General features: G+C 37.1%; 1 protein-coding gene across 1 annotated transcript; it reads left to right on the top strand.

Moving 5' to 3' along the window:
- The first annotated feature begins 344 nt into the window (after positions 1 to 344).
- sypl2a (synaptophysin-like 2a) lies at positions 345 to 14,490 on the top strand. Its single transcript, XM_028003154.1, has 6 exons — positions 345 to 535; positions 723 to 797; positions 7,575 to 7,696; positions 10,069 to 10,264; positions 11,200 to 11,370; positions 13,063 to 14,490. The coding sequence occupies exons 1-6, from the start codon at positions 521 to 523 to the stop codon at positions 13,186 to 13,188; spliced, it is 705 nt and encodes a 234-aa protein (XP_027858955.1). The 5' UTR covers positions 345 to 520; the 3' UTR covers positions 13,189 to 14,490.
- Positions 14,491 to 15,702: the final 1,212 nt, after the last annotated feature.

Genomic DNA, 15,702 nt, shown 5'->3' with positions numbered 1-15,702 from the left:
AAATTCTTCAAATAAGAGTAAAGAAGTGTTTCGATTGAGCTCCGAGAAACTGGCTAAGACATCCGATTTAATATTTTACAATTATGTTTTCAAAGAGACAAAAATAAAACCTTATGTGAAAATTCCGGTAAAACTGAAATAATACAAATACTACGAACAAATAACGTGATTGTACGAACGCTCGGACAGATTAGCGTTGTATAAAGATGATACTAATGTTCAGTGGCAAAAACAAACAAAAAACAGCCCGCATATCCCGCCTCTTTTTCCACTCGCCGTCACTTCTTGCTGGGAAAATGCAACGGTAAAAGGAAAAGAAGCGGAGCCAAAAAACCGGAACTTGTGTAGATTTTATTGTGGTGGGTTTGACATCCGCTGGCTGGTTGAGTAGGGTTTGACAGTAGCTTGCTGTTGTATCGTATGTCAGTTCGAGTACTCAGTAAGTTACTCTAAGGTTGATAAGTAGCTTAAGTGACAGTAGTAAAATTTACTAGACGACATTTTACTCCTAACCGTCCCTATGGCGTCTGTTCAGGTGGGTAAGTTGTAACAGTGGAGTAGCGTTAGCATTTCACCAACATTGAGGTGGCTAACGTTGTGCAGATAGAGCTGGTTGTTGCAGTTTCACAAACAGTAGCTGATAGAATGTCGTAATAAACTGTTTTATTCTTGTGCAGCCAATGAATGTTGTTCTTTTCTGTTCCGGACTTTGTGTCGAGCAGAGTTTGGCGTCTGGGTTCTCTCTGGACCTGGGGCCACTGAAAGAACCTCTCGGATTCATTCGTGTCTTAGAATGGGTGAGTAAAGCCACAACACAAGAATTGAGAGCTGGAGAACACTTTTAGAGCAAACACACACACACACACACACACACACTCCCGTCCCACAGCTTTGTTTGAACACATGTTTAGAGTTCAAATTTAGCGCAGTTTATTTTCTAATTTGTGAGACGAGTCAGCCGAAATGAGGTCACCATTTACAGTTGCTATGGCTTTATCACCGTGGCATTGTGCGATGCTGAGATAGTGCGGCTTGTCTTTTCAATCCGTAACGCAACAGTACGGCGATGGGCGTGTGGTCAACCGACACAAATCTTTTGAAATCAAAAGTAGAAACCCGACATAGCGTTTTGTGAAACCGGGCATGATGAATGAATGCCTTTTGCAGAGAATCTCATTGCTTGAGTACATGTGTGTTGCATGCTTAAGAGACTTTACGTCTGCTAAGACACAACAGCTCAGGTGTACCAGGCTGCTGGATTTTCTGGGTATACACCACTACTCAATTTAACTTTACAACCGATAGCACTGTGTGTGTTGAAGGTGTGGGCATCTGTGTCCTGTTGTTGATTAACATACTTTGGGGTCAGAGGTGGGCAATAACTGGTTACATTTACTCTGTAGTTTCCTTGACATTCGCACTGTATTCATCATTATGCGCATCGGAGGAGTATAAACATACACTAAACTGCAAACTGTGTATCACCAGAATTGTGACCAGGGCATGTTTTTTGTTTTAGCTGTGTTAATGGATTCTATTGTTTATAGTCAGCCAGAATTTCAACAAGTAATCATCATGTTGGACATTTATTCAGGTCATCTCTTTTCAGATGAATTAACACAATATCAGACTCCTACTTACAATGCAGTAAATCATATCCATTGAACTACTTATTTGCTTTATACCTCAGAGTACTATTCAAACTCAGATGTAACAAAAACACTATTCTGGAGAAAAAAAATGAGCCTTTTACAAACAACAAAAGCAGACCAATACATTGCCCTACGTCCAAACAACCAAAATCTGAATAACGTACCACGAGAAACAAAGCTAAGTTGGGTTCCGTGTCTAGTCAGACTCTTAATTTAATAATCAGTTTTTTATTAGTTTTGTATATTCACACATTAAACTGTAAAATTTCCTCTAGAAAAAGAAACAAAACAACAAGCCTGGACTTTTATACAAGAGTTGAACATTTAGATAGAAGTGATTAATAACAGAATCACTTCCAATATGGAAGTGATTCTTTTTTTTTGTTTTCGTTCTCTTCTGACAAAATCCTTTTTGCAGATTTGAGGGGAAAAAATAAGCATAGAAAATTTGTTGTCACGATAACAAATTTTGCTGGTCGGTAAATTGTTCCAGAAGTTTCTGCGATAAATGATAATGTTGTTGTTTTGGGACCATTTTCCAGGAATACAATAGTAATAATGGCATAATAATGCAAGAACACATTCTCAAGGATTAATACATTTTAAATTCTAATGAACATTTATCTCTGGAACAGGAAGACATTTTAAATATCCAAAATAAATAAATAAAATATCAAATAAAATGAATTTTAAAGTCTTTGTCATCAAAAATCTTCAAATAAAAAAAGGGCTAGTTGAGACCAAAGCACCAAATGTAAGACTTTTATCATCCAGGTTTTGGTAGAAAGAGAGGGAAAAAAAGAGAAACAATAAATTATACTAATGGAAATTATTGAGTTTGTTGTAATTTATCATGTGATTAATTGATTTATTGATGATTGTGACATGCCTAAGTATACATGCTAGCTATTTTCTTTAGTTAGCATGTATTAATGCTTTGTTAGCGTTACAGTCTGTAGTGCTAACAAAGGCCTTCAAAGTATAAAATTATTAGTTGACAAAGTCACAATTTGGTGGTGATGCAAGGACTACGTGTTTTTTTCCAGACTTTCTTAAATTTGGCAGATTCTAATCTGACAGGAAAAAGTAAACTCTTTCAATATATTAATATTCAGCATTTCTTCAACCCAGTCTGCCCAGTTAGAGGCCTCTGTTTTCAGTTGTTTCTTAGTAATTGCTCTCTTACTCGCCATTAAACATTAGCATGTCTCCTGAACTTGTTAATCTTTCATTTGCTTTCTCAGCATATAAGAAGTCAAATATGAAGGGAAATTTCACCTTCAAGATGTAATTCATCAGACTCAGTTTTTCTGATTGTTTCAGTTTGTTTGATCATTTCAGTTTTTCCGATCGTTTAACTCGGTAATAAAATCTGGGCAGGGGGTGGGAGGTTCTGTTTGACTTCAACCTCCCTAAACCGTGGGCAAAGACGACAGACAAAAGTTATCAATATAACCAATGGAACCCAAGTGTGGGGATAGTGACCACAGCTTCCCACGAATACTTGAGACCAACTTTAAAAATGGCAAAAATTTTAAAAATGCTTAAAATGACCATTTTATTAGTTCAAACACCAAATATGCATTAATATGGCGAGTGGAAACCACTTTAGCACTACAACCAATCAGTACCAAGGAAAATGAATGGTGCTACTGGACTGACTGCTTTGCAATATTTCAGAGAATATCCACAAAAAACATTTCTGTAAATTCTTAATCACATTCCACAGAGAAATCTGCGAATTGAAGGGCTTACCCTCAGATCAAACTTGTCAGATACAGAATTGATAATTGGTTAAACTATGTTGTTTTTGTTGTCATACATGCAAATTATTATTTATTAACCTTTTATTTGTTGATCTTTTAGCCAAGTAATGACCTGGTAGGTATTGTTCTTGACACCACAGGGGAGACGTTGCTAGTCACCTGTCAGCCTGCTACCTGTGTCAACCTTAGCGAAATGAGTTAAACTTTAACTTGATGCAAAGATCGACACGGTTACCTTACCACCTGCCACTGAATAATCTCACAAAGAAACTGAAAGCAAAACAGAATGGAGACGTAATTAAGGTCAGGATATGCCGTACTTGGCTAGAATGGAGAAATTAGCTCTTTTCCTGATCGCTCTGAGGACAACATTTCTTTGACTGGGACATTTCATTCTTTACAAGAGCCGAAGTTCAAAAGTATCAGACAGCCTTCACAGGTCCCTCCTACTGCAGCACACCCACCTCATGTTTCTCAGACTCCACTCAAAAAAAACAACCTCTGCCCAGAATATGTGCAAAGAAAAAACTGGAAGACCAGAATGAGATTTTCTTCCTTTCTGCTCCTTTTAGAACATTTACTCTTTTTACTAAGTTGGCAGTTTGCCTTGTGCCACTGGAATATTAATGCTGAAGGTTTCAATTGGTAAAATGTTACAACTGACACTGCTGCGTTGGATTAGGTGTAAAACAGTGCGGGTGATTTTTATTTATGTAATATCAAAAAGATAAGAAGTGTTAGTTTTAGGAGATGTACAGTATCTAAATCCAGTCTGCTTTACCTTTACTTTACTAAATACAGTGTAGCCAACCAAAGATTAAAAAACGAAGACTGAGTCCTTTCTAAACTCCTGGTGCTTATCAGTGTTCAGTCTGATCTTCGTGCTTTCTTGGAAAGCAAAGGTTAATTTCCTGCACACCTCCAGTGAAAATGAAATGTGCGCAGTGTCTTTTCTGATTACAGCAGTTGTAATGAACTTTTATACATTTTTCCACTCACATCGTCTAAACAGTACCGTAAGCCTGGCAACACCAGAGAACAGCAAAGAATAAAGACGGTTTGTCACAGGTAGATATGGATCAAAGGATGATAGAAAGTTTATTAATGTGATATTTGGAGCAAAGTTTGTCATTGAAAAGTTTGTAATTTCTTTGCAAGAGAATGATTATTTTCATTTATTCCTCTTTCTATTTTTTATGCAGGCAAGACAAAGGGCATGACTTCCACTGCACCACTTTTCTTTCTGTGGTTTTTCAGAATGACTGATTGAATTAATGTGGTCCATTGATGTTGGTAGACATTTTTTATAAAGTGGCTGCATGAAATGACCTTTGCTGTGACTTGACGCTGTTTACTTAAACAAAAGAAACCTAAATCTAGGAATGTGGTTGCACTACTAGGAAAGTGAAAATGTCAAAAGAACACTACAATACACTGCAATGAAAATAAACTTATCAACACTTTAATGTTAAATAATTATGTTTAGATAGGGAGATTAAAACTGTTATAGGGTAAAAGTTTCACAGCTAAATTAAACTTCTTGAATTGGATAATGTTGGTTAAAACCACAAACTTTGACTTTTTATTAACTGCACTTTTCCTTTTATTATATTTTCATAGTGAGTGTAGAGAATAATCATATGCCATACTTTATGTCAAAGCAAGACCTATAAAGCAAATTTTGGTGTTAGGCTAACACCTAATTTTACAAATGCTGTGTTCATATTTATGTCAAGGTTGCTGACAGAGAATTCTTCGCTCATTGTCGTTTATTTAAATGTGTTTTATTGTCTTGTCGGTGCCAACACTTGTTCCTGTAAGAGCTCTTCACTCAGTGAATATGATTTCTATTGGTGCAAAGCGTTTTAATGATCTTTACTCATTTTAGTTGCTTTGAGTTTCCAAAGTAAAACATTGAAGCAGAGTTTTGACCTTTGTCGCCTTAATTTCTCAGGTTAGGTTTGCTGCATGTCAGCTTCCGTAGACCAAGTCTTTAGGGTTAATTGTGTTTGAATGTATAGTTTTAAAACACATTTTGGACCTCTTCGTATAATGTGTCCATACTGCCAGATAGTCACTGTCTGTGCTACAGCCTTCAAACACGGACATTAGCCTGTAGCAGGAGTGTTTATCCCGTCAGGCATCCAGTGCTCTGGTTATTTTTGCTTTCTGTTGCCACATCCTCATGATGTGTTCTTTATAAATATAGGTTGTTGTATGAAATACTATAGAACGTGCCTTACAACCTCGTGACTGGCTGCTCTGTCCTATTTATGCTGCCACTCCCTGACCAGGAAATGGGGTCTGGAATGTGTTAGACTTTGGAAGCCTGAAAGTGGACACAGGGGTTATGTAGGGGGAATCCCTCCCTTAAAGTAGATCTGATAGAGGCTGCAAGGTGGGCCAAACACCGGCTGAGATGAAAGCTGGAAATGTTATGGAGATAAATATAAATCTTACAAATATAAATGGTACCTAACCATTTATTTTAGGTTATATTATTATATTATTATTATTTTGTTATATTATTTTGTTTGAGACTTTGTTTGCCTAAGTTGTCCAAGTGAAGTTGGAACATCTCCATGGAATTTCAGACATTGGCTTTGGTAGGTGTAGTTAAACAAACGGTATTATTCTCTAGGAGAAAGTGAAGATAATAGAATAACATCCTTATTGGAATGTTTTCACTGGAGGAATGGTATCAGATTGTAAACTGTTGCTCAAGATGAATGTTCACATTCCAATATCACAGTTTATGACACATAAGGTTAAGTTCTTGACATTACAACAATCAAGCCCTTATAAATGTTCCTAATGCAAGTCCTGTTTCTAGTGCAAATATCTTAGTGCACTTGATAAAAAGACAAAACTAACTTAAAAGTAAGCTTGTTTTAAGTCAATAATTCCTTAATATCCTTAACTAAAACATACTAGCTCCATTGTCAGATTAATGTACTTATAACAAGACAATTTCCCATGTTATAAGTGAAATAATCTGCCAATGGAGCTAGTACGTTTTTCATCAGAGACAAGGTTTATTTAAAACAAGCTTCTATGTCTTGCTGAGAAGTTACTTTTGAATTGGTTTTCGTTTTGACAAGGAGACGCTACACTGCAACAGCTCTGCTGTTTAAGCTTAGACTAACTTCACACTGTACTGTAGAATCAGTTTTTGTCACAGGTTAAAAGAAGTGCTCTTGCTTAGCCCCATTCTTTCTCCTCTTCCTGCTTATGTCCGTCTGTGTCAGCATACTCAGCAATATCAGCTTATCCCCCTCACCCCCCGAACAACCCCACCCTGTTCTGCTGGCTTTTGTTTTTCCACTTTTCAGAGTTGTCCCACCTCCCACGAATCGGATGCAAGTTCAGTCCAATTTCATAACGTCAGATTGATCCGGTATGAAAAATGAACGCATTTTAAAATTCTGTTTCTCAAAGGCTTTCTGAGTTAAAGATTATGATTCAATCCCCTCCATCCTGAGGATGAGTAGGGTTAGCTGGGGTGAGTGTAGAGGAAAATCTCCCACAGACTTTTTGACAATAAATGTCTTTTTTGGTATAAAAAATAAGACGACTTTGAATTGTTGTCTTGTGATTAAAAACTACAGTCCTTTGCAGGAACAGCCCTAGCAGTTTCATAGCCTCTCCATAGTTCTGTCCTTATTAAATAGAAGTAGAGAACATTGACTGCTAATGTAGGATTTCTTTTTTTTCCCCCTCATGAAAAGAGCTGGTCCATGCTGCCCTATATGAATGTCAAATGCAGATAAATACAAATAAACACTGTATCTGTATTTATTGTAAAATATTGTAAAAGCCCCCATTTTGACTCAAATAAAACTGTGACCATCATACCAGATGGTGATGCCGGTCCAGTCTGGGTTTGGGTTGCTATTGACTTGATTAAATAAAATGTGTGGAATAAAAATGTGACAGCAGCAGTTTGATTATTCTCCCGGGAAGCTCAAAGGCAAGATTGAAAAAAAAAAAAGTGTTTTATTGATCAAGTAAGAGAAGCATCATGAGATCTGTCTGATATGAAAACTCTTAAAGGCCGTTGTGTTCAGCAACAGATGCACATTATTCTTTGTGTCACATTAAGTTTGATTTCTTTTTAAGCAAAATATTAGAGTTTTTTTTTCTTCTGCCTTTCTAGGTCTTTGCTATCTTTGCGTTTGCCACCACCGGAGGTTACTCTGGAAAAACCACCATAAAGGTCACCTGTCAACCACCATTAAGTTCATCTGATGCCACAGCTGTGTTTGGCTACCCGTTCAGGTATTGGAGAGAACTAGTGTTTCCTATAATAATCATCTATGCTACAGCATTTTGCAAATGATCAGACTGACACATGCTAAACTAAAAATTCACGTTCTTGCTGGATCCAAAGTTGTTTAATTTTCTGATCAAAGTAAGCAGGTTTAATGTCAGACTGTCTCCTGCTATGTTTCAACTGCTGTTTGGGGTTTTGCCATTATTAAAAAATTAATATTGTAAAACAGTTCAATGTTTTCACATCGTAGAGTGAAAGTCATACATCACATTGATTCATTACACATGGAGTTAAATATTTCAGACTTTTATTTCTTGTCATTTTGATGATTGTGGCTTATAGATAACCCAAAATTGAGGGTCTCAGAAAACTGGAATATCAAGAAAAAGTTAAGGATTGGAAACTCATGGATTGGAAACTCATGGTGTCGCATCCCAATCAGCTAAAAACTCAGGGTGTCACATCCCAATCAGGCTCAGGAATACCTGAAAGGATTCCCAAGCCTCTAAATGGTCTCAGTCTGGGTCAGGACTGACTGCACAAATGCCCAGAAAATGGCCATTAACACCTACACAAGGAGGGGCAATCACAAAAGGTCATTGATAGAGAAGCTGGTTCTTCACACAGTGCTGAATTCAAGCATTATCATAGAAGGTTGAGTGGAAAATTGGCTTCCATTAAGCCATGCATATCAAATTTATAAATGACAACAGGCTTAAAATATTACACTCTGTGTAATGATTATATATTATATATGAGTATCAATTTTTGAAAATCTTTTCACAATATTCTAATTTTTGGAGCTGTACCTCTTAAAAATTAAACGGAAAAGACCTTCATTAGTTTCAGTGTCACACCGATTATGATTCATTTTGGAAAATGACACAAAATGCTAACTATCTAATTACGCTGAAACAAATAAGTTGCCAGGGGTTTGTAAAACAAACATTTCTTTTCTTTGAGGCAGTAACAATATGGCCAGGCCAGCTTAATCACATTTGGAGATAGTAAATAAAATGGTGCTAACATGAAATTAATATGTTTCCTTTTATTTGTCTGGATGAATCACAATGAAAAGGTTCTTCTAAAAGAGTTTTTTTCTGCACCCATCTGGGGTCTGCTAGGAAAGAGCATTTAATTACAACTAAAGATGAGATCAGGACCACCAGGGCAGGAGCACTAACAACTCGTAAAATCAAATATAACCTACAGTTTATAAGAAAATGACAATGTAAATGTTACTTTTGTAGGATTTCCAAAGAACAAGCATCAAGTAATTCTCAACATGGCGTAGGTTTATTTAGGCTGCTTCCATTATTTCATTTTGCCCAGAGAAATAAAATGATTCCACAAAAGGCCAAAACAGCCAGGGTCAAAATGAATTATATACTGCTGAGAACAACAAACCACTGTTACGTGTTTTAACTTTGTGATCCTTAAAGCTTGACTCACCAAGTTAAAACATCACTTCTGTGGAAGAGACACCTTCAAGTCAGAGTCAAGTATGCTAAGGACATCTTGTAGAGAGTATGGTGGAAGCATGTCCTCTGCTCAGATGAGTCGAAACGAGAGCTCTTTGCCCCTAGACATTGCTTCTGATTGCAGAAAGAATAGAGAGGAGTAGAACCCAAACTACACTGTCCCATCAGTAAAACATGGAGACTTGCGTGAGTCTGGAACTGTGAATCTTATCGCGGTGGAAGGAATCATGAAAAAAGGGCATAAGAAGATTCTGAAAGACAACCTAAAGCAGTCGGTATGTCATGGGTCTGGGCTATCACTTTGTTTTCCATCATGGCAGTGACCCAAAACATACATTGCTACTGCTGAGGAACTACCTCCTCAGGAGGAACATAAACTCTGATCGGCAGTGATCGGCCCTCATGGCTGATCGGAATCGGCAACAAGAAACCTGATCGGAGCATCCCTAATCTGATGATGTCATTTTTAAATATGAAGTCATTTATGTTTTAACCAGTTACTCAGAATTTGAGTAGCTTTTATATCACTACTTTTTTAAAACTCTTACTTGAGTAAATTCTTGGATGGCTACTTTTTAACTTTTACTTGAGTAAAAATGTATTGAAGTAGAATTATTTGTACTTGAGTACAATTTTTGGGTACTCTGATCTAGTACAGGCTGCCTGAATGCATTCACTGCTTTAAATACAGCAGTGAATACTTGTTGTTCTTGGTTGTGTAAATGGCCTGGCAGAATTTTTATGAAATTCTTTCAAAGTTCACATCATTGTTTCTCTCTTGTTGCTCTCCATGGAAAGTCCACTAATGGAGGTAAGGACATAAAATCCACCATTAAAACAACTTCAGTCACAGCAGCATGTTAAAGAATTCTGTCTCTTTCTTTTTTTACCATCAGATTGGGAGCGCATCCATTTGAGATTACTATTTGTAACAGCTCTCACATCACCAGCCACCTCCAGGGCGACTTCTCCTCCTCTGCGGAGTTCTATGTCTGCGTTGGTGTGTTTGGGTTCCTTTACTGCACCGCTACTCTGATCCTCTACTTGTGCTACCAGAGTGTCTACCGTCAGACCAGCCGCGGCCCCATCATTGTAAGGACACATCCTGGTCTCAGTAGTCATGAACCGCTCCCAGCGTTGGTTTCCAATCCAATCCCTATTGCTGAATTTTACTTTCTGTCCATATCAACATTCTCTGATGCAGACATTTTTACTAAACCATTTATTGTTGCTTTTAATGCATGTGACGCAGGGTTCCCTCCAATGTATTATAAGCCTGACAGGCCACCAGGCTTTACTTGCCTGGTGGCAAGTAAGCATCATTTTGTTTATTTTGAAACTGTTTTATTTAGTGATTGTAAAGGTGGATTTAGCTAGGTTTATACTAGTTGACGCAGTGAACTGGGCGCGAGGGCGTGCGCACCAATTTCGCCGTCCCTGAAACCTGACCATTGGCTTCACATACTATTATTTACAAATATGATCCCTGCTCATGCATCTCTGAAGTTTTGTAACTTTTAACATTTTGTAGCACAAAATCACAGTGGACAGCTGGTGGACTGCCCTGGTGCCCATCAGGCTTATCAGGATTTCTGTGATGCATGCAAATTACAGCCGTTTTCAGTTTAATGCCTCTTAAAATAATTTGAGTTGAATCTGAATTCCATTTGAGAGGGAGGACTGGGTGGCAAATAGCACTTTGTTCTTGGAAAAAGCTACTGATCCAGGCCTTACTGAGAGGTACTGTGATTATGAAGAGTTAAAAATCCAAGTTAGCATAAAGGCAGCACAACAAGCAGCTTTTTGATGTATATTTTAGTTGATTTTCAGCACATATTCAGATAAATAAGCTATATTAATGCCCATGCTGTCTAAACAAATTATTTTCTTTGTTCTGAATTGAAGTTGAAATTACTTTTTTGCAAATGAGTCAACAGTGTCTCATTTACCTACCCTGATTACACAGTGCTTTCTATATGCTTATGTGTATGCAAAACATGCTGAGCTTGACTTGTTCTTTCTGCAAGGACCTGGTGGTGACTGTGCTCTTTGCCTTCCTGTGGCTCCTGTCCTCCTCAGCTTGGGGCAAAGGTCTGACTGATGTCAAGTGGGCCACCAACCCCGACAACATAGCATCGATATGTGATGATTGTAAAGCCGGAGAGTTTCCGTCCATGGGTCGCCTGAATGCTTCAGTGGTAAGTTTTGATGAAGTTAGGCAGTGCAGGATCCTTTAACTTCTATCACTCAGATTTCTTAACAAGTAGAAGAAGTTGGAACCCCTGGTAGTTCTGGTAGGCATTCAGGTATTTGTTACTACAGTACGACAGACACAGGAGAATTTATGTTAGAACTTTAAAACCAAGATTGAACCGAGTCATCTAGTTGCTAGTATCTCAAGCACTCCTTCAGTCAAGTTGGTCTTTAGGTTAACTGGGTCTTTCACTGAAGTCATTGTGAGAACCATTCTACCCCAGAACACAACCCTGGTGGGAAGACATAACTCAAAACATGTTCAGTTGGGAGCATAACCACTGTGAAACATTTAGAGGTTAACGATTCATTGGTGTAAAAACTGCTTCATAACACGTATAGATCTCTGCTGCCAAGCTGAATACAGAACTGCGGTAGTGGCATTCATTTAAACTCTGGTAGTCGCACTGTGCTGCCCGTCCGACTCAGTTGTGATCAGATGTTCCAATCACATCTCTTCACACTGTTGATCTGTGAATGTCCTCCCTTCCAATGGGTGTGACCTGTTTCTCTAGCATCATAAACGTATTAATGTTGTGAAGATAAAAAATTTGCTTGTTAGTCTGATGGACAGTTGTACTTTAATTTATATCCTTTCTCAACAAGGTAAGCCATGTACTCTATTTAAATTATAATAAGTACATTAACACAACTTGATCGTCCCTCCTCTTTTGGCTTCCTCTGTGTATGTACTGCAGGCTTATTCAAAGCGCCACAGAAGCCCGACCCACCATCAGGCAAATGGGTTTTGGCTTGAATTTCGGGTCAGGCTACAGATCTAAATTCTAGTGAGAAATGCATCTTTCTAATTTGTTAAAGCAATGCTCCATTTATGATTTGTTGAAACAGTCGGAGTAATAGTAGACTTAAAAAGAAGAGAAATCCTGTTCCAAATAAAGTACATTTGTTTTCAAAAGTTATTGTGTGAATTATGAGTACCAACTTGTTCACTTTGTATCGAAACCACTTAAACTGAAGTACTGGTACTGGTCTAGACACATTAAATACTTCCTTATTGATTTAGTAATAAGTAGTATACTAATAATTAATTGGATTGCCTATTAATAGTTGTTTTTTATTATTTTTTAGAACCCATATGAACAGCCATGGTGATATGTATTACTTGATACTTGTATATATATTTACATTTTTCAGCAGTAAAATATCTGAAGAATAAAACAGTAACACAATAATGGCTGTGCTCGAAATGGGGTATTTTATTAAAACTGAAGTAAAGTTTATGTAAATGTAAATAATTCTCCTTTTCTTGTGGAAACTGAGATAATTAATGTAATTTTCCAATGATTTTTATTCATATTTGAGGAATACTGCCATTCTGACCTGCACTCCTCACCAGTAGGTGGCAGTAAAGCACACTAATTAGCTTGCCAATAAACTAAGAAAAGAAGACAGTTATAACAACGTCACATCCACCTATTTACATCATAAACCTAGTATAAATATAAATATTGCAAGATAAGCACAAGCTTATCAATTTGAAGTGATTGTTGTATTTTCTCTGTGTAATACAAAAGAATTTGTGTTAGTTATGAATACTTGATATAAAAAAAACAAATTAAGCAAATTTGGTTTTAAATGACTAACTAATTATTAAACTCATTTGTTATGTTTTCTAGATTTTTGGCTTTCTCAACTTGATCCTGTGGGCAGGAAACTGCTGGTTTATTTACAAGGAGACCCGTTTCCACAAAGACCCCAGCCAAGCAGCCACGGTGGAGGAAGGCGGCGCCCCAGGGCCGTAACCCCGTCCTCAGCAGCCTTAAGCTCCAGCCGGCTCTTATGTTAGCCTGCTGAAATGGAAACAAAGGAAGGCCGACCGCCATTTATTTTCTGTTCAGCCCCACCACGTAGCTTAAGGTTTGACTTCTCTCCAAACAGCTCTTGATGTCAAGTCGTTAAAAACACTAAGTGCAGACCCAAACTTTAAATGCTTTCACACTGTATAACCTGGAACTTCCAGTTGGTTCGATTTGGTTGAAATATGCAACTTTATGGATTTCGGTGAAGCTGACTAAACCAGACAACCAATGCTCTAAACTGCTGAGACACACTAAAAAAATGTAGTTTTTTTGTATGTCTTTTTTTTTTATATATATATATATATATATATATACATATATATATATATATGTTTTTTGTTTTTTTTAGAACATCACATCAGCTGTATGTTTTACGTCAAAGTTCTTTTTTTTTTATTTCAGCCGAGAAAGCAAAACTTTCTAAAGTGTCTTTGGAACAATTTTGTGTTTTTATTGTTTGTTTTCTGTTGAACTCCAGATCCAGGCAGACTGGAGTGGTTTCCATGAGCTCACAGTAGAGGTGAAGCATCAGGGCAATTTCCTGGGTTTATTTCCTGTAATGTAATGTTGAACCTGTTCAGTAACACTAAGAGTCATCTTCATTTGAACCAAAATGTTCCTTACTGTGATATTATTTATATGCAGTTCATGTGAATTTTTGTCAACACTAATCAGGTTTCTGCACTTTTTTTAAAGTTTCCTTTCTATTTTCTCTGAAGAAAAAAGTTCCGTAGGCAGCTTCTCTGTGACTACTTTTATTTCCTTCTCCTCTTTTTTTTTTTTTTTTTTTTCAGTCCAGTTTAAATCCTTGGCTAGGTATGTTTAGTCTAATTGTCAGACTTAAAATCCCAAACATGCTTGACAGGCAAAGGTCAGTATCTCTTTAAGTGGCCAGCTATGAACTGTAAAATGTTTGTAACCAGACAGGCACAGCCATCGATAATGTTTCGGTTTCTGATTCTTGAGGGAATAAATTCTTGCATTGTACCAGGAATGAATGTACCTGTGCGGAGGGAATATTGGTTGACATGTTTTAAACACTACCAAGGGCAATATGTCATATTGAAAATGATTGATTTATACCCTCAGCATCAGTTTTAAAGATTTACTCAGACATAATGATGTATTGTATGTTCGTCTATAGGATTATTGACAATGAAACGTAATGTTTTTATGCCTCATTTGTGCAGAAGGAAGCACTTGTTTTTCTGTACTGACACAATAAATACGAGAGCTGCGCAACTGGACGGTCTCCTTTTTTTTCTACATGAACTGGTTTGATTTGGCAGATCAGTGCTGGACATGTGAACATTATGCAAGTATATAAAGTCGGCACCACAGAGTCGGGAGCAAAGTTACTATTACAGGCAGCGACTGAAGCATCCGACACTTGGTTAAAAAAGTACCTGTGGATAATTAGAAAGTATTACTGGGATGTAGCAACACTTTTCAAGCAATAAGGCGTTTGGTTCACAGGAGCATTTTATTTCAATAATTTTTTTTCCATCTAGCAGGTTACATATAAACTGCAGGTTCTGCTCAGAACCAGTTAATGCATTCACTTGAATAACTTGTTTGAAAAAAAGAAGTACTTTTAGGAGTATGTTTACTGCGCTGTACTTTTTACCTTTACTTGATTGTGAAGTATTGCTATTGAACAAGTTTATTTGAACCAAAATTCACCAAACACAGACACACACCTGCAGTTTTTGTTAAAGTTTCAAAGGTTTTGCATTGAAGGAAATTGATTTGGCGAAATGTTTCTTTGGATTGATTTTGTCTTATATGATTGATATTTTGAGTTGCCTTGTTACCAAATGGTTTTTTACTCTTATTTGAGTAATTTTTTGGACTGCTACTTTTTACTTTTACTCAAGTAAAAATATGTTGAAGTAGTACTACTCTTACTAGAGTATACGTTTTGGGTAACTCTGCCCACCTCTGCTCAGAGCCAGGATCGCTTCACATACAGCAAGTTTTACTTGAAGGTGATGCTTCATGTGTTTCTTTTTGCTGTAAATTAAAGATGAATGAAATCAAAACAGGATAAAAAAATCTTTTTTCATCTATTAGTGCAGCACTGTTACCCAGAGTATAGTTTCTACACTACAACAAATGTGCTCTAAACTTAGACAGGCTTCTCTGGTTACAGGCAGTTATTTTAACCAGGTATGTTTAGAGGCAACTTAAATACTCCAGCTGTCACAGTCTGAACTGTTTCCCACATTTCCTCCCCTCCCTTAATTCAATTTTATCAAGGCTATTTTACAACATAATTAACATATATCACCTTTTTGTATTATTATTAAATATGACTGGAGCATGTTTATTTGTTTGGGATTTCCCAGAAGCTGTACTAATAGTCTTGCCTTAACCTGATCCTGGAGTTTGAAAAATAAACTCTTACACACAGACCTGTTCAGCAAACTGTAGTGTTATTGAGAAGTCAATTTATTT

The sequence above is a fragment of the Xiphophorus couchianus genome, chromosome 20 (genome assembly GCF_001444195.1).
Source record: "Xiphophorus couchianus chromosome 20, X_couchianus-1.0, whole genome shotgun sequence".
Lineage (NCBI taxonomy): Eukaryota > Metazoa > Chordata > Actinopteri > Cyprinodontiformes > Poeciliidae > Xiphophorus > Xiphophorus couchianus.
The sequence above is the reverse complement of the archived record's forward strand: the minus strand, read 5'-3'. Positions and strand labels throughout refer to the sequence as shown.